General features: G+C 40.2%; 1 protein-coding gene across 1 annotated transcript in view; it reads right to left on the bottom strand.

Annotated features, from left to right (window-relative positions):
- PIBF1 (progesterone immunomodulatory binding factor 1) overlaps nucleotides 1–20,727 on the bottom strand; it is a 192,565-nt gene that overhangs the window by 123,164 nt on the left and 48,674 nt on the right. The window contains exon 11 of the mRNA XM_061629976.1: nucleotides 9,057–9,155. Coding sequence (XP_061485960.1) covers nucleotides 9,057–9,155 — 99 coding nt within the window. The remainder of the gene's footprint in view (nucleotides 1–9,056; nucleotides 9,156–20,727) is intronic.

Raw genomic sequence — 20,727 nt, 5'->3', positions numbered from 1 at the left:
AAGTCGTAAATTTTATTAAGTTTTGAAATGTCCATCTGTGCATGCCAAAATAGATATTTTAAAATGGAAACAGTTCCATAATTCCAACTGTTCCTTTTTGCCATCAGAAGAGCAATCAATAACAATCACAATTTACCCTAGATTAGGTACACCTTTTTTCACTTGTGCAGATTACCAGCCTACAAATTTATTAGCCTGCTGGGGACTAGTAAAATATTTTACTACATCTGCTGCATTTCTATGCTGGAAACAGAGGAGCAATACAATTCTCTACTCCTCCTCCGCTAGCCCACTCATATGTCTGCACACAATTCTTTTTCACTTATGGCTACCTGTCTAGTGCTTTAATACAAGGGTACTCTATGGGTTTGGGATTTTAGAGTTCTACCCTTGTCCTATCCTGAAATACACCTTTGCAAAGGGGATAGGCAATAAGGCCAGTGATGTTTGCAGAATACCAGGTTGTCATGTGGAGTGTAGCAACACTTGGTAGTACTCGCCAGGCTGATGCCAGGGTTCTTGATTCTTACACAGCTGGATCAATGAGGCCTTCCAATAATTTGGGTAGGATATGCCTACCAACTATGCTGCTTATGAGCCTCTGGCTCATAACCTTCGGAGGCAGATGAATGACGCTGTATGTTTCTGACAATTTTGTTCTGTTAGTCAGTCTGGATCTACATCTGGTGTGTTTACTTCATAACCCAGAATGTAGTGGCAGGCAGAGAGTATTAGTGGTGTGTGTTCCTTGCTGATGGACTCCTGGTTCAGAAACAATTTCTAGATGAGAGAGTGAAGTGGGAAGGACTATGAGGTTTGTAACTAAAGCACAGAAGAAAGAGTCAGAATGTTTTGAGTATTGGTTCTTTGCTGTCCAATGACCAAGGACAGAGAAACCCCTGGATAAGAGATGGAGCAGTAGCCCAGGCTGAAGGCAGACTAAGCTTTAACAATAAAGTAACAGAATTACTCCATGAAGTAGTTGAGACAAAAATGAAACAACTGTCTAATCCTGAAAAGGTTGTTCTTATGAATGGGAAAGGAGAATGAAAAGGAGATAGAAAGTGCCAAGTTGGCTCAGAAACAAGAAGCATCTATCAGACATAGAAAATACTGGTTTTAACATTGTGCCTGATGTTTGGAAATATGTGCCCTGTTGATTAGCCACCAGCAGCTAATGTTGATCACTCTCCAACTTCTAAGTTAATACAAACTATATGAGGGAAGTATTTCCCATGCAAAAAGATCCGTATTGGACACCATTGGTACCATAGCAATCAGGGAACAGGAGGGCAATCATGGAGAGAGCGCCCTCTGAGCAGAGATGTCCCAATTATGGAACATTCTTTCCAGTACTCTTTGTCTGTTGCCTAGCTTGAACAATTTTAAATGCCATCAATTTGCCCAAACATTTAATTGATTTTAGCCATTTTATGCCATGTTGCTGCTGCTCCTTTTATTCTTTTATTATTATCTTTTTCTCTAAGCTGCTTTGGAAGCCATGGTTTGAAAGTACGGGAAGGTAGGGATTTTAAATAAATATGTTACATAAACGTTTCTCCTTATTTTTATGTCACTTGTTTGTCCTATTTCTTTTTATTAAGCCTCTTTTCTTTTAAAATAATTTGTAAAGTTTGTCTTGGATTATTCAAAAGCTAAGGCCAAAAGCTCAACACCCTTGGTTGAGAGGTGGTGTTAAAGACCACTCTGTTAAAGAAAAGGGTACAAAAACTTTACACCAAATGCTGGTACTCTTGCATTTGGGGTTCTTTACCTCTCTGTATAAAAATGTGTTGTCAAAGTGGTAGCTATCCTAAGTGACAAGCCAGCGTGACAGCGAGTCACCTTATACCTTCTCTTGAGTGACAAAAAAACCACTGCAAGCCTAGGGAGTTCTGAGTGTAAGAAACATGTTCTTGAGTCTGTGACAATGAGTTTCTCCAAGTCACCCAAGAAAGTCTCTCACAGGAATAAACTCTTACAGGCATGGTACTTAAGGGGAAAATTTCGCAAGCCAGTTTTCACAAATGTTGTCCCCGCACCCCCAAAAAAATTTTAAAGCAGAAAACAAACAGAAACCACAAAACAACATGAAGACTTCAGTGCTTAGATTGAATGAAGTTTAGTGCATGCAGGAGGACACTGCTTGTTGTACAAAGTATGAAGGGTCCTACATCTGCAGCCCTTTGTTGCATATCTTACATAATTCTCAAAGGTCCCCCAGTTCTCTGGATTGGCATTTTAGGGTAGTTCCAGGGTCTTATCGGGACAGTACATTTCCTATATGTGAGTTCCAGGCTAATTATTTTTTCTTAATTAGTATTTGCCTTACATTGTTATCAACAGAGTTTTTCCTTACCTGGAACTTGTGATTTACCTTAGCCAAGAATTTTTGCAACTGCATAAGCACAGAGAAAGCAGCTTTTTAAGCTGATGTAAGCTATTAATTGCTTCATATTAAGAAAATTACAGATTATATTACTTAAACAGCAGATTCTTAAATCTATGTTTGAGTTTTAAAATATGCAGAGTATTTGATATATGGTACTAGTTTGTTTCTATTTTATAACAAGGTATTGCACTAACAATTCAGTTGCTAGTCACCAGTAAAAATAAAGTTAGAATAATTGCACTTGACTAGAAGATTAGGTGTTAGTTACACTCTTCATCACAAGGTTTGCCGGAAGCACTTCTTAACTGCCAGTCAGGCTAGGCAACATTCCATATACTTTGTATAAACAAATATGTTTGGAAGTTTCAGATTATACCAACATTGGTAACTAGGTTCTGGTAAGCACAATACATTTTTTGTCTTTTATCCCACCTATCCTGTTGGATCAGGAGGACTTCAAATAATTTAACAATTTGTTTCCTTTGGCTCTCCATACCTTCCAAAGACCAGTTATTTTAAACAATGAAGCAAACTTGCAACAATATTTTTTCCCTCCTACCCTATTCCCTTAAATCAGGGGTGAGAAACTCCAGCCTATGAGACCATTTTGGCTAAGCCCTGCCCACCTGCCCTATACCTGACATCATATATGGCATCAGGTATGGGAGAGGTAAGGGCAGAACTTGGCTGAAAGGGGCTTTCCAGCCACTGCTGATTTGCAAAGCCAGAAAAGCCCCTTGCACAGGGCTTCCAAAGTGCTTTGCAAGCCCTGTGTTCCATACTTAGGAAGCAATGAGCACAGGAATTGCAAAGCACATTATGCAGTGCTTCCTGAACACCCAGCAATCAGCTGGACGTTGGCCATTTGGGAAAAGCAGCATGAAATGCTTTGCAAGCCCTGTGCTTCCCAAGCACCCAACAACCAGCTGATTAACTTACATTTGGGAAGCACTATGCAAAGCGCTGCACTTTCACAGGTGTCAGTCATCTGATGTCTTAAATGAATAAGTAATAAGTGAGCTAAATGATCATGGAGATAGTAGGCATTTCTGAAACTGAAGCAGCAGAATAGGTAGAAACAGCAACCTAACTAGCATCAAACTCAACAAATATCTAAGTGAACAACTGTCAAGAAAGCCCAAGCATATCTGACTTCAAAATAGGAATCTTCTCAAAAATAAGGAGGCTCATAAAAAAGTTGAAAGGGAAAATCAAGAGGATCAAATATCTCCAGAAAATATGGGGGATATTCAAGGCCACAACAGAAGCTGACTAGAATGCATACTACAGATCAAGAAAGGAACTGCCAACTTTCCTTTCTGCAAAGGCTGTTTTGAATTTTATTCTGGTCTTCTGAGCTATTAGCTATCCTGACCAATTTTGGGTAATTTGCAAATCTGATTATTTCCTCCACCCCTTCATCTAAGTAATCAATGAAAAAATGATGAATACTACCCAGGAGCGCGGCTCTCCAACTGAACCCTCCCTCCAGTTTGATGAGGAACCACGGATGAGCACTTTTTGAGTACAGTTTTCTAAACAGTTTACAATCCACCTGTGATACTATAATCCAGCCCACATTTAATTCTTTGCTAACCAAAATACCATGGGGAAGTCTGTAAAATGCTTTCCTGAAATAAACATTTTGTTCACAGTTTTTCTGCAATCCATTAAACTATTATTATTATTATTTAGTCTGGCAGGATTCATTGTTTACAATTCCATGCTAATCGCTGTATTGCTATCAAAACTATTAATGGATTCCTTATAATCAGTTTTAATAAGTCAGACTGATCAGTCTGTAGTTTTCAGAATTCCCCCCCCCCTTAGAAGCCTGGAACATTTTACCTTCTCCAGTCCACTGACATCTCACCTGTTCTCCAAGATTTCTCTAAGATGACAAAGGTTCTGAGAGTACACTAGCAAATTCCTTTAGAATCAGGATACAATTAATCTGAATATCTTTTTCAGGCACTCGCACCCATCTTGGGCTCCTTTTCTTGTTAATATATCCAGACATGGAATCCTACCTAGCATTCCCGAGCTTGTTAAAATCAGCTTTGAAGTTCAAGGTCCACATTTAACTAAGTTCACCTTTAGCTTTACATAAAATCATGAATTTCTGCATGACATGGTCACTTTGAGGCAACACATAGGTCAATCCTACAGAAATCCCATTATCTATACAATGTGTTGCATCCAATATTAGTCATAAGAACAGGCCCACTGAAATTAATCGACATAACTAATTTAGGTCCATTAATTTTAATGGCTCTACTCTGATTAAAACTTCATAGGATACAACCCCTTGTCTTTACCATGTGGCATATGTAGGAACCACAAGGAGGGTTTTTTAAAACAATGTTTCACGAATACTGTGTGATACCTAGAGACATGAAGGCCTGAGAAAAAAACCCAGAAAAAATGGGGGGAAATGAAAAGGAAGAGGGGGGTTCCTGGGCACATCTCTAGTGATATCTAATGTTAGTCATACTAAGAATAGGTCTATTTCAATAGGTCTGCTCAGAGTATGACTTAAATAGCTATCACCCACTGTAATTTTGAAAGTACTACATACTGAAAATGTTTTCAAAGTGGAGCCTGCTCATGTGATATGGCCAGAGGGTTAGGGGACCCTCTGGGGCAGATTTTGGGTATGGAGGGCTGGAAGGGGGAGAAAAGAAACTGGACATTCTGATTTATAAGCCGATTTCTATTGTGCCGGTGAGCGGTCATCACTGATGTCGCCCATTGTTTGCCAACTTGTTTCATTTCCCCCAAACAGTCACATCAAAATATTTACTGCATAGGTGTCCCGAAGACCAATGACTGTCTGGCAGTGGGATGTATTTAACAAAAGTCAGTAATAATACAAGCTTACACCCAGAAGTGCTTGGTTTAATGGTAAAATGACTACAGCAGTGATTTTATGATCAAGAGCATATTGATAAATCTAGAATTCTAGAACAGGCTATTTAAAACCCAGTATAAGCAAGTTTAAGTGAAATGCTGATTTCAAGTAAATAGCTAGGGGGCAAAGTTTACTAATATGTTAACAGCCTTAAATGTCATAATTTCATTTTGACCTAACTCTGTACTTATGTTCTGATCCTTAGTTTATACTATTTATTGCTAGATATATATATATGCAAGAAAATCCAAGATAAGACATGTTACATCCAAGGAAAAGGCTAACGACCAACAACACATATATGACATGTACTCCTCGCTAGGGCCATGACGAATGCCAATGACTGCTGGACAGATCACAAATTAATTCAATCCACTATGGCCATTAATATTGTTCCTCAACATAGGCTCCAAGGAAGAAAACCAAGGCATAAAATGAACATCCACGCCCTTCAAGATCCTATTAAGCGAGCCTGCTTTCAAGCAACTCTCAAGAAACATCTACCTACAGAACTCCCTGAAAACGTCGAGGAACACTGGAGTAAACTGAAGACTTCCATTATTGCAACATGTGAACAAACTATCGGATACCAAACTAAGAAACATCAGGACTGGTTTGATGAGAATGATAGTGAGATTGAACATATCATTGACAAGAAAATGAAAGCCTTCCAGATATGGCAAAAGACATTAACTGTGCTGCTAAGAAAAAAATCTATGCCGGTGCAAAGGCTGAGGTCCAAAGAAGAACTAGAGAACTTAAGAACACCTGGTGGATAAAGAAAGCTCAAGAAATCCAGCATTTTGCAGGACTTTTTTAATGCCACAAAGGCCATCTACGGACCAACAAATTATGGTGCAAATCCCTTACACTCAATAGATGGTACCAAACTTCTAAAGGACAAAGAGTCTATTGCACTGTGTTGGAAAGAGCATTACCACGACCTCCTTAATTATAACTCTTATGTGGCTGGTGAGGTCTTCTCGCAAATCCCACAACAAATTAGAAATGAGCTTGCAGTATCCCCTAATTTGGATGAAGTCAGTAAAGCCATTAATCAAATGAAGAATAACAAAGCTAGTGGTCCTGATGGGATTCCTGCTGAAGTCTTTAAAGGTGGGCTTGAACTTACACAACAACTTCATAAACTCATCGAAAAAATCTAGATAAGGGAGGAGATCCCAGAAGACTTTAGGGATGCCATAATTATCATTCTTTTCAAGAAGGGTGATAGGACAGGTTGTGGGAACTACCGAGACATCTCTCTTCTAGCTACCGCAGGCAAAATCCTTGCAAAGATCCTCGCAAATCGCCTCCTACCTATCTTAGAAGACATCCTCCCTGAATCCCAAAACGGTTTCCGCCCTTCCAGGGGGACAGTGGACATGATCTTCACAGCACGACAGCTTCAAGAAAAATGCAGGGAGCAAAACTGACCTCTGTATATGGTGTTTATTGATCTGACTAAGGCCTTTGATACTGTAAATCGAACTGCTCTCTGGACCATCCTTCTGAAAATTGGATGCCCTGATAAATTTGTGAATATTTTGCGACTCGTCCATGACAACATGACGGCGACAATTTTGCACAACAATGGCTCTCAAAGCGGGATCAGGCGTCAAACAGGGATGTGTCATTGCTCTGACCTTATTTGCTATTTTCATTGCCATGATTCTACACCTTGTTGAAGGGAAACTTCCCACTAGCGTGGAAATCACATATTGAACAGATGGAAAGCTTTTTAATCTCAGTAGGCTAAAAGCAAAAACTAAGGTAATTACAACCTCCATCGTAGAACTTCAATATGCCAATGATCATGTAGTCTCCACACATTCAGAGGAAGATCTTCAAACTATCCTAAATGTCTTTGCAGAAGCATATGAAAAGCTTGGCCTCTCGCTTAACATCAAAAAACCCAAAGTGCTTCATCAGCAAGTGCGAACCAATACTTCTGTAGCACCATCAATCCAGCTTAATGGTGCGATGCTGGAGAATGTCGAGCACTTTTCTTATCTTGGCAGCCATCTCTCTGTAAAAGCTGACATCGATGCTGAAATTCAGCATCATCTGATCTCTGCAAGTGCCGCATTCTCCCGAATGAAGCGTAGAGTGTTCAAGGATCGGGATATTTGCAGGGAGACCAAAATACTTATTTACAAAGCCATTGTACTACCGACCTTACTGTACGCCTGTGAAACATGGACCATCTATAAACGCCACTCCCAACTTCTTGAAAGATTCCACCAACACTGCCTCCAGAAAATTCTGCAAATTACTTGGGAAGATAGTCGGACTAATGTCAGCGTATTGGAAGAAGCAAAGACCACCAGTGTTGAAACAATGATCCTCCAACATCAACTTCGCTGGACCAGCCATGTTGTTCGAATGCCTGATCACCGTCTTCCAAAGCAGCTACTTTACTCCCAACTTAAGGATGGAAAACGGAATATCGGTGGACAGCAAAAGAGGTTTAAAGATGTTCTCAAAGCTAATCTAAAAACATGAGCATCGAGAAGCCTTGGCCCATGAGCATCCCAATTGGAGGTCGGCCATTATCAAAGGTGCTATGGACTGAAGAAGCACGAGTACAGGGCAAAGGGGACAAACGAGCTAAGTGGAAGGCATGTCAAGCAAATCCTCATCGTGACCATCTCCCATCTGGAAACCTATGTCCTCACTGTGGGAGGCTGTGTGGATCCAGAATTGGCCTCCACAGTCACTACGGACCCACTGTTAAAGACCTTTCCCTGGAAGACAATCTTACTCGGCCACAAGTGATCGCCAATGAAGGGAATGAATGATATGACATTAAAAAAATGTATGAAATGATTTAAAAAGCTTTCCCATAAGCACAAAACTATCACAACATCTGTCACAAAATTTCAAAACGGATTTACTTTCACATCAAAATACAAGTGATGTTAGTCACTATTAAAAGCTGCTATACATTTATGTTGCCACTTATAATCTTATGAAAATCTCATGACAAGTATGAAAATGACCGATGATAAATCAAGACTCTGCCAAATTCTTTCTCAAGAGAACATATGTTCAATAGCATAACTGCTGTTATATTTCAAAAACCGAAGTGCACATTCTGTTTTAACACTGATAAAGCAGCCTTATGAATTAATGACTTCTGCCTTAATATCTGGTAAGAATTTCCAGCTGGCTGAGTGAGAAAAGAGGATCCAAGGTAAAAGGAGCTTAGAACAGGGGGCCATGAGGTCAAATGACTAAAGGAGGGGGACAGAGTCAGCAGTTAACTACCTAAAAAAGGCCGTTACTGAGACAAATTAACAGTTGTAGTGCAGAATGTACATATTGCCAATAAACAGAATGTTCCAAAGCTCAGCATGGAGTGCTAAAGGAAATCTCTAATCATTGCTAATACATTCAAGATGTCAGTACAGACAACTACCACATTATAGTTCCGGCAAACTTATATATTTGTTGAGAAGCTTTTTTCCCTGCCAAGTTTTAAATTACTTTAAACTTGGCTTTTCTTATTCTTCACTCCCAACCACAATTTACACTCTTTCTTTTAGCTTATCAGAGCTCTAAATATGACAACCTGGACAGGGTGAACGGAGCAACTCAAGCTGTCAAGCACAGTGGCAATTCTGAGCAAGTAGTGCCAGTTGTCAATGGATTATTCTGCAAACAGAAACCTCAACTTTATTTGTACAAATGCTTAAGTCTTCTCTCTTTTTAAATACATGTGATAGAAAAAAGAAAGGTAAAATTACTTACTGTTCTAAAAGCTGCTCATATTTTCCTAAAGCATCTTTTTCAGCCACAACAGCTCTCTCTTTTTCAGTCACAGCATTATCTCTGGCTTCCCTTAAATTTCTGAAATGTAAAAATGTTGTATAGTAAATGTTCCTTTTTTCTCTCAAGTATGTACTTGTAAGTATGGTACTAATCTAGTTTGCCTGTAACTGATCTCTGACATGGCATTAATTATTGATTAAATTTTTATCCCACCCTTCCTCCCAAAGGAACATAGGACAGAAAACAAAGAATAAACAATTTAAAAACATCTTAAGAACAAAACATCTTAAAAACAATTCCAACACAGATGTAAACTGAAATAAAAGTATCTATATAAAAGGTCCGTTGAATGACGAAGGTTTCAGTAGGCACCAAAAAGACAACAGTAATCGCACCTAATTTTTTAATGTATGTTTTATTGATTTTTGTTTTATAACAACACAAGCAAGAAACAAAAACAATAAAAGACAAATCAGTTTGTAATATAGCACCACACAAGTCAGACAGATATAATCAAAGTCAAAAATGAAAAGGGGAGTGAAGGGGTTTGGTAGGAAGGAGGGAGGGGAAATGGGGAGGGAATTCCAAAGGGTAGGCGCCGTAACACTAAAACTGCTATTCCTATATTGTGCACCTCGGACCTCCTGTTAAGATGGTATCTGCAGGAAACCCTCATCTGCAGAGTGTAGTGATCGGCTGGGCATATAAGGGGTGAGACAATCTTTCAGGTATTCTGATCGCAGGCTGTATAAGGCTTTATATACCAAAACCAGCACCTTGAACATAGCCTGGTAGTTAACTGGCAGCCAGTATAATTTTTTCATGAGCAGAATAATATGTTGGTGATATCCTGTTCCAGTGAGTAGTGATGCTGCCACATTTTGCACAAACTGCAGCTTCCGAACTAACCTCAAGAGCAGCCCCACATAGTGCACTGCAATAATCCAGTATGGAGGTTACCAGTGCATAGACAACACTGGTCAAGCTATCCCAGTCTAGAAACAGCCACAGTTGTCTTACCAGCTGAAGCTGGTAAAAGGCACTCCTACCTACTGAGATCACTTGGGCCTCTATTGACAGATATTGATCCAGGAGCACTCCCACACTATGAATCTGCTATTTCAGGGAAGTATGACCCCATCCAAGCAGGCAATTGATCAATTATATGGACTCAGGAACCACCCTATTGAGCAGCGTTGAATGTTGAAGCGATATGCCCAGAGCAGACCACCCGGAGTATAGCCCGTGTGCCCACGAACGTTGAATAAAGACAACAACAGCTTTTCATGTAAAGAGGGATCTTTACTGATCCTTAAGGCATAAGCTATTTTACAATACAGATTCTTTCTCCTACTAAGCATAACTGACTTCCCCCCCACACGTTTGCTCTCTCAAGGTTTTTATGCACTTTCGGTTCTGTGCCATCTGCAGCCCCCCTCCTTGGAGCTGTCCTTGAGCTACTGTGCAGCTTTAACTCGTTCCTTGTCTTTTTGGAAACCTTGCACTGTTCAGAAGCCTACACACCCACCCGCAGTGTCTCCACCATGCATGGATTCAGAGTCAGTTTATTGGCCCTCACCCAGCCCACCACTGTGTCTAGGCACAAGTCCAAGGCTTGCACAGCCTCTCCTGATTCAGATATTACAGAGAAACAGAGCGTGGTATCATCAGAATACTGATGACACCTTGCCCCAACTCTATCAATGACCACTCCCAAGGGCTACATATAGATGCTAAACAATAATTGGGGACATGATGGTATCCTGTGGCACCCCACAGCACAACTGTCAGTGGGCCAAAAGACAATCGCCCAATGGTGTTCTCTGAAACCAACGCTGTGTCTCTACCCATCTCACTAAGTAGGCTGAGAAGGATACCCGTGGTGTACTAATGTGCAGAATGGTCTTCATAAGGCTGGAGAGGGCGTTCAGGGGCAACTGTGTCAAGAGTCTGACATGTCTTGCTGTTCTACAGCATGACAAGGGCTTCAACAGGGTCACCTGCTCAATCTACTGGACCTCTCCTCCGGGCATTTAGGAATCTATTGAATTCCATTAGTCTCCAGGGACAGACCATTTAATCTGCCCATCACCCGTGCAGGGGAGAATCAGAGCTGTAAGTCCAAACTGCACAGGGAAGTGATCTGACCATGACAACAGGATACCTGGACAATAAGTGCTACAATGCACACAACTGCAGTTAAAATATTAAAGTGTATACATAACACAAAATACAAGAAAAAGACACATTTATTGCTGTCTGAACAATATGCTGATTCCAAAAATAACTATAAAAATACATACATACAAGCATACTGAATACAAGGATTATAAGTTACAGTTTACTAAATACAGAAATTTATACCGTATAAAACACAAAATATTATATTGAATCCAAAATATTGACAGGTATCCAGTATTTTCCAGTTTCAAAAATTTTCTTCAGAATGAAAACAACTTCTTAATTGAATCCCATAAATGCCTCTAATAGTTCATAATAATCAAAAACAGAAGACATTCCTGTAATGTTTGTTATATCTCTGCAAATGAAAGGATAATTGAGTTTCTGTAAACAAAGCAATTGCTGAAAGCCAGAAGGATAACTCAGCTCCACTGGCCTCAGATTGCTCATTACTATACAGAACTTCACTGTATTCAGTGCACTTGTATGTATGTATTGTTATGGTTATTTCTGGAATCAGCATATTGTTATTCAGCCAGCCATAACTTTGTATTTTTCCTTCTATTTTGTGTTAAATATACACTTTTAATATTTCAATTACAGTTGTTTGTTTTGCAGCACTTATTGTTCAGGTACATTATATAACTGCTGCCCTGTGGGTGTGGTTTTGTATGACAACAGTACGACATCTACCCCACCAGTTTCCAGACCACCCCTCCCTTCATCCGGAGCAAAAACCAAGTTGAGAGTGTGCCCTACCCTATGTGTTGGACCAGTGACAACTTGAGACAGCCTGATGGTTGCCATGGAGGCTATGAAGTCCTGAGCCAGAACACCAGAGGCCGCCTCAGAATGGATATTGAAATCACCTGGAACTATCGTTCTGGTCTCCTCAAACACCACACCTGAGACTGGTAGTTCAGTAAGAGAAGCTGCTGGACAGCAGGGTGGACAGTACACTGCCGGCAGCCCTAGTTTACTGTCTCCTTGACTTGACATTAAGTGCAGACCCTTAAAGCCAGCTCCAGAACAGATGGGTTTCCTGGTGATGGAGACAGAAGTTCTATGGACTACAACTCCTCCCCTCCCTCGTCCCATTCCTGCAGCCTGTCTGATGCTATACTGAGCATCCAGGTGGGCACAGCCACCTGACAAAATTGGAACAGTGTTATTAAAAGCACACAGAACTCTCCCTGTCACGCTAGGAAACATCTACTTCACCACATCTCACACTGAGGGAGGGCCAGCCTTCTGCCACTTAGACCCTTGCTCTGAAGGCATTTGGTGTCTTTTTCCTACCATAGAGTTCAGTGCACAGGCTCTCACCATTGATAAGAAACCACACATGTGGCTTCGGCCCTCCCAACTATCTAACCTCCTCCATGTTGGAACCAAAAATGAGGGGAGTAGTGCCCTCATTCTCATGACTCCCAAAGGGATGATCCCCTTTGGTGGTGACCCTGCCGGCAGCAAACCCACCACTCAAGTGCTGCTGGGCTTTTATAATTATGTGCATACACTTTTATTTTCATGCTTCATCCACCACTCCCCTCATAATTTCATATGAACATACGTGTGTATCACAGTCCACCTAAGCTAGCATTTTCTTGCCAAGGTATGAAAGCAACAGTCACCTCCCGCTTTATGTACTCAGAAGTATACTACCTATACATGAAGGTTTCATTTATGTAACATAGCATCCATTGATAAGATACAGATATCCTACATGAACATATCTAATCTTTTCTTTTTTTAAAAAACACCACCTAAGACAGGGGCCATCACCATGTCTTCCTCAAGTCTGCTGGAATAACTCTAACCAGATCCATAGCTAGGCACATAAATCTTTTTCCTACCAGAGTTCAGTGCACAGGCTCTCACCATTGATAGTCAGTTTCGTACAAAATGCAAGTCATGATCTAAGATACAAGAAATCCTTGTATAGGCAGACAATGTTTATTTTCTTTAAATAAACCCAAATTTAACACAGGTGTTTCATATACCTTTTATTTATTACGGATGGGGTGGGTGGCTTTACTTTTAAAGACATTTTTATAACCTTGCAGTGCCACATGCACCAGAAATTTGTTCTATGGTAGTCTTTCAGCAAAGTAGCACTTGCCCAGTGGAATACACTGCCCATGCAGGATTAATTGTCCTCACTCACACTTGTTCTAATTGATGTCATCACATAGCCAAATCTGATTCCCAGAATGACGATTTGGAAAAATGATGTCAACGCTCATCAAGGCTACTGAAAAATCAACTTTCATGCTAAAAATGTTTTTATCCCCTCATTATATTTATAGGGTTGTATCCAAAGCAGCATCGGCAGAATTCTGCTGATAGAATGCCATTTCCATTTCCTGTCTGCCCTCCATGTGCCCCAAAATCTTGAGGGTGTTTGGGGGGCTGCAGGGGAGAGGAGGGAAAGGTTTCAATCCACTAGCACAAGTCTTCTTCCTATTTTTTCTCTTTCTTTAAGACATTTATATACTGTTTCATTCACAATTCTAAGTGGTGTACATAAAAAAGTCATATATAGAATGAAACAAAGCAATACTTGGTTAAACTGGACAAATATATTTCCTATATTAAAATTATGTTTTTAGTATCAAATATTCATTTATCTCATGAAGATGCATTTTAACATGGCAGCTGTACAGACTTCACCTTTGAAGTTTCATTGTTTTCATTGAGTAGGGTAAATGCTGCATTAAGAACTACTATTTTTAGATCAAAAAGCAGCTCTTATTTAGCTATAAGGCTTTTAACTTGAAACACCAGGCTCAATTCACACATTATTTTTTATGTGAATGCTACTTCACAAAGTGACTTTACAAAATCAATGTCATGTGGTAAATATTTCATGTGAATGCTGTTTGCCCTGATATGGTATGCTAGATGTCACCATGTAAAATGATAATCAAATGAAATATTATCCATGGTTATTACATGTTTCAGATCAGCCTTCCCAAACCTGGTGTCCTACAGATATTTGCCCCATCATACCTGACCATTAGCAATGATGGCTGGGGCCCATGGGATTGGAGTTCAACAACATCTGGAGAGCACTGGACTGGGGAAGGCTATTTGAGATGGACTGAAAGAAAAAGCAACCACAAAAAAAGCAGAACTGGCTCTCCATTCATTTGAACCCAGAGTTTATCTATTCCCCCTCCTAAAATCCACCCAATCAGAATTCATGTTATTACACTGATTCTCTTATACAATTGAGTTTGACACTGTCCACTACATATTCTTTTGAAAAACATGCAAAATGAGTAAGAACTTTGAAACTAGATTAGGCTTGTATAATTTGTTGTCTGCCTAAGACTTCAAAAAACAAGTGTCAATTGCAAGCCACAATACATGGTTTGTGGCCTGCCTACAGCATAGTGGGTGTCATGTTGTGAAGTAGCATAGTGGGTGTCATGTTGTGAAGTAGCATAGTGGGTGTCATGTTGTGAAGTAGCATAGGAATATAGACAATTGTAGTTTTTCTACCCATAACTTAGCATAAAAAAATATGTGGAGATTTGAGAGCTTTTGATCTACTAAGACTTTTTATGATGAACTGGAAAAAGTTTCCTAGCCTGTTACAAATATTCTCTAGATCCATCTTCTGAGAGACTAAGAAGAAACATGCAGTGATGAAGCCTTAAAGGCAGTTTCTTCTTTCAGTGACCAATAGGTTTACCTCCTTTCTTTTCTTCTAACTTTGCCTGCCTCTCACCCTCCTCACTGATTCTATTATTAACATTCCTTGTCTACAGAACAGGAAATCTAAAAGATGCATTTTTTAAAACTAATACAGTATGGAAAAGTCAGATTCTACTGCCTTATCTATTAATGTACAACTGTTACTTTAGCTGGGAATACAGTTTTCAAGAGAGATTTAGTCTAGCTGTTCTTGCAGAAGCTATTGTGAAGAACCCAAAACTTCTCCTTAGTTGCCATGCACTGATCAAACTATTCTTTCAGCTTATGAAGGAGTCAAAAATTCTTCTATTACATCCTTGAACTAGTATGTAACGATGCAGATCAGTGAAACATATTGTTCGGGTATCTTACTCAAGAGCATGTCCTTTTTTTGGACTAGTACCTATCTCAGCTTGTGCCATAATAAATCTATTGTTTTCACTATAGCAGACTAACACAGTACCTTCTGGAATGTTTCTTATTTGTGAATTTTTGTTCCTTGAATTGACTGATTGCTGCCTATGAGCTCAGGTACGTAACTTTAACCTGTAACCTGAAAGCCAGCTCTTATTCCAGGATATAAACTGGTGACAGAAATGAGACTGTCTTATCTGAAGTGTTTCTGATTGGGCATTAGGACACCTCCAAATGGGATTGTGTTCCTCTTTGAGCTTGAGGGCAGGAAATGTCATCCCAAAGGAAATTGTTTGGTGTTTCTCTCATTGAGTCTCAGTTTGTTTCCTGCTTGAAGCAGACCTTTCTTAGACCTTATCCTGTTCTTCTGGCTCCTTCTATCTCAGGCATTTCTGTTTATGCATTGTGTCGTTGTTGGAAGTGTCTGCAAGTTTAGGGAAGGTGATTGAGAGGGTTGTGGCGCAGCAATTGCAGGCAATCTTGGATGAAACAGATTATCTTGACCCATCCCAGTTTGGGTTCAGGCCTGGTTAGGGGGCTTTTGATACCATTGACCATGGTATCCTTCTGGGCCGACTTGGTGAGATGGGTATTGGAGGCACTGTTTTACAGTGGTTCCGATCCTATCTCCAGGGTCGCTCTCAGAGAATAGCATTGGGTGACTGTCTTTCAGCCCCCTGGCAGTTGTGCTGTGGGGTGCCGCAGGGTATCATCTTGTCCCCCATGCTGTTTAACATCTATATGAAGCCCTTGGGAGCGGTGATCAGAAGATTTGGGGTGAGGTGTCAGCAGTATGCTGAAGATACCCAGCTCTATTTCTCTGTAACATCTGAATCAGGAGAGGCCGTGCAAGCCCTTGACTGCTGCCTAGACTTGGTGGTGGGCTGGATGAGGGCCAATAAACTGAGCCTGAATCCTAGCAAGATGGAGGCACTGTGGGTTGGTGGTTCCTGAGTTCAGATAATTGGTCAGTTGCCTGCTTTGGATGGGTTGTAACCCCTCTGAAAGAGCAGGTTCGTAGTATGGGGCTCCTCCTAGATCCATCTTTCTTGCTGGAGGCCCAAGTGACCTCAGTGGCTAGGAGTGCCTTTTATCAGCTTCAACAGGTAAGACAGCTGCGGCCGTTTCTGGACCGGGATAGCCTGACTACTGCTGTCCATGCACTGGTAACTTCCAGGTTGGATTACTGTAATGCACTCTATTTGGGGCTGCCCTTGAGGTTGGTCCGGAAGCTGCAGCTGGTGCAAAATGCAGCGGCGAGACTGCTCACTGAGGCAGGTATCGCCAACACGTCACCCCGCTACTGAAAGAATTGCACTGGCTGCCCATTTGCTACTGGGCTAAGTTCAAGGTTCTGGTTTTGGTGTACAAAGCCCTATACAGCTTGGGACCAGGATACCTGAAAGGCTGTCTTACCCCTTATATATCCAGTCGATCACTGCGCTCTGCAGGTGACGGCCTCCTGCAGATACCATCTTATCAGGAAGTCTGTTCCACACAACATAGGAAACGGACCTTTAGTGTGGCAGCACCTACCCTGTGGAATTCCCTCCACTTAAATATTAGGCAGGCGTCATCTCTGTTATTTTTTCGGCGCCTTTTGAAGACTTTGCTCTTTCAACAAGCCTTTTAAGTTGAGACCTATCCTAGTCTGTGTTGGAATTGCTTTTTAATATGTTTTTTAAAAAACAATGTTTTCTAACCTTTTTAAAAAGATGTTTTAAAAGTTTTTTTAAAAAAATGTTTTTGAAGTTGTTTTGTTTTGGTGTATTTTAGAGTCTGTTTTTATGATGTTTTGATGTGTTTTTAGTGCTTCTTTTTGCCACCCTGGGCTCCTGCTGGAACGGTGGGATATAATAAATAAATAAATAAATAAATAAATAAAGTGTCTTAGTCAAGGACAGCAGTGCTCCCGTGGTTTCCCCTCCCCAGTTGTCTTAATGCCTTTTATTCTCATTCACTTCTGCTCCCTCAATATTTGTGTCAGCAGTACCCTGTCTCCTCAGTGCCGTTAGGCTCTTCCCTCAGTGTCTCCTCGAGCTGCAGCCTCTCTGTTGTGTGAATCTTGCTCCCCTCCTTCTCTATTAAATATAAACTGGTACCAGAAACAAGGAAAACTGTTGCCCTTGTTCACAATAAAGCCGATCAAGCTTTACTTGAAGAGTCTGTCAGTACACGTCTAGACACATCCTTCCATACGGAGGGAACCCTGTGGCTGTAAACTGGACAGCCCTACTTCTCTAGCCTGTCATTCCTTCCTTCTATTATTATTACTATTTATTAAATTTATATCCTGCCCTTCCTCCCAGAAGGAGCCCAGGGCAGCAAGCAAAACACTAAAAACACTCTAAAACATCTTAAAAACAGACTTTAAAATATATTAAAACAAAACATCTTTAAAAAAGCTTTAAAATATGTTAAAAAGCAGTTCCAACACAGGCGCAGAGTGGGATAAGGTGTCTACTGAAAAGGCTGGTTGAAAGAGTTATGCACCGAAAAGGTAACACAGATGGTGCCTGCCTAATAGTTATATGTTTATATTTATATGCGTAATATGTAGCTGCTACCATTTTCTTGCTGTTATATTTGTTGCTGTTGCTCTTTTTGAGGAGGGATAATGGAGGAGGAAGAGTACAGAACGATAAAGAGTAAGCAAAAATGTACAAGTGAGCTCCATGCTGAAAGCTGATATTAAAAGTGATCTCCAGCTCTGGACAGGTTGACATTTGCCAAGCATCCAAACTTTATTATGTGCCCTAAGAATTGCCTGTTGCAGCAACGTACTGGGGTGTGAAAAAACAAAGAGTGCTTCTGTAGACAAATGTGCTATGTAGAGAAGTGCTGGGAAGAAAGAATGACTGATATCCCAGTCCAAAATACATGTACATAGATGCAACTCTCATGGTTTTCAAGCTTGCTTTCAAAGAAGCAGGTTTAAGAATGGTGTGTAAGAGTTGAACAACTACAGTGTGGCAGTTTTATTCGGTCACTTTAGATGGCTGCAAGCAAGAGCTACTAATCTGGTTTCATAACATGGACCAAATTTAAAAGCACATAACTACATTAAGAGACATAAAACGCGTGCAAGTTTAAGAACAGAAATATAAGGGAAGCATGAATGATTCACTGACTCACCACACCCTTTTCATCCCAACAGGGATAAAAATAAAGCATTGTTTTCAAGATTCTTATTCACAAATGTTCTTTTAAATCATAAAGACATTCAGGATTTGGCAGTAAATAAACCATAACTTCAAGATGAGGAACAGAATTTCTGCCAACTGGTTCCAGACCAATATTTTTAGCCATTTTGCATGCAACCATTTTTACATCTGTCAAAGCTCCCATAAACAAACAGACCTTAAAGCTGTTTTATGTAATGCAATGCAAGTCTGTGCATGGAAAGCAAAGCTTTCTGTTAACTTCAGTGATGCAATTAGAAGTTGGTATAATTTACCTGACTGGTGGTAGAGAAGAAGGGAAATAAAGATTAAATACTATATATCAGTTCTTTAGCTTTCACAAGTTAATCCACAGCTATTTAAAATCTAAAATTTATTTCACACCCACGCAAAGGCAGCTGATTGCACAAACCTATTGTGCTCTCACTGCATTACAACCTGTCATAATTTGCATGTTCAAATTTCAGGAACCCTGCACAAATAAAATAAGAATATTATTATAGAGAAAAGTTCAATAACATTCTTTTGTATCCTGAACTTTAACTTCCATTGTGTCCTGAACTTAACTTCCATTAGTCCTGCCTCCACTGTTAAAAAGATTTTAGAAAAAAAGAGGATTCTGAAGACATAAATGATCGATAGAAAATAGGATTTCTGAAAAGAACAACAAATTAAAGGTTGCTTTGTATAAATATAATGGAGAGTTAAATTAACTTGCTTTGCCATGCCCACTCAAAAAATTGAAATAAAATGCTACAATGATCATTAGGCATTAGTGAGCAGTTTTCCAACTCCATATGTTATAGTTAATTGAAAACAATGTGACTAATTATTTGTTTTGCCCTACTGATGCAGCAAGGGACCAACTCCATAATTTATTAAGTGGTAACTCTAGTTCTTCTTCAGGATAGATTTATCTTGAGTTAGACATACTGTACCACAAACAGAAGCTTCTTAGTCCAGAAATCCCCCAAATAAACTTTTAAGGTGTTTGGAGACAGAGCTTTCTCTTATTTCTTTCTATCTCACCTTTCTTCTGTCATGGGACTCAAAGCAGTGCACATGCATTTCCTACATGGTCACCCATTCAGGCTCTTACTAGACCCTTCTGCAAGGACGGTTCCTGTGCCTTCAAACGATATCCTGGGACACATTAACTTCAGGTATCCATTATTTTTCTAAAAAGTATCTTTCAGACACCCACGCCCAATAGCTACTTTTTAAAATTCTTATTTAGCAGTAACCTATAATGTTCTATTTTTGTTTGGAACTGTGACTTGTTTTTATAACTATATGATTATATTGTTATAACCTGCCCTGGGACCTTGTGGTGAAGGACAGGTATGAAATCTTATAATTAAATTACAAAATAATAATAACATTCCAATTCAGAGTGCAGAAATCCAGCCACTAACATAAATCATGATTTAGTGTTACAAAAGTGAGACACAGTGATCCTTGGGCTCATGGACTCCATCTCCCCTCTGCCCTGAGTGTAAGGAGGAGAGAGGAAGCCTCCATTTCCATTTTAGATAAACTACAGTTTAGTCTATCTTCTGCACCCCAAACTGTGATTAACCTTAAATATGGCTTGTTGAAACAAACCAGCTTCATAAACTATGGCTTGAAGTTGGCTTGCTGAAACAAGTTGTAGTTGAGATTAACCAGTTTGAGTTGGGACATAATGGCAAACTGTTAATATAAAATACAAGTGAAAGCTTTGAAACTCCTTGTTGCCACACCAGAAGCCCAAGGATTTTGTTTCCTGACTCCTAGCAGAGCAGAGCAGAGCAGAGCGAGCTGTCTCAGTTGGTCTACAGGTGAGGACATATAAGCAAGCCAGCTTTCAAAGAGTGAGCGAACAGAGCGAACGAACAGGGAGAGCAAACAGGAGTTTGACAAAGGAGCTGTAGTGAGGAAACGAAAAAGGCCAAGAGGACTCTGAAGCCATGTACTCTAAAGGGCTCCATAGCAGCTTGATTGGAAGGGGTGTGGCCTGATAGCTATTGGCTGAAGGGCATGGCCTGAGAACAGCTGAGAGCAACAAGCAGCAGCTGTGTGTGCTGGGACTCTCATTCTGTTTCCTGACTCCTAACAGAGCAGAGCAGACGACAGCAGAGGACAGCAGAGCAGAGCAGAGGGAGCTGTCTCAGTTGGTCTACAGGTGAGGA

The sequence above is a fragment of the Rhineura floridana genome, chromosome 5, assembly GCF_030035675.1.
Source record: "Rhineura floridana isolate rRhiFlo1 chromosome 5, rRhiFlo1.hap2, whole genome shotgun sequence".
Taxonomy (NCBI): domain Eukaryota; kingdom Metazoa; phylum Chordata; class Lepidosauria; order Squamata; family Rhineuridae; genus Rhineura; species Rhineura floridana.
Note: the sequence above shows the minus strand (reverse complement) of the source record. Positions and strands in the feature narration are given on the sequence as shown.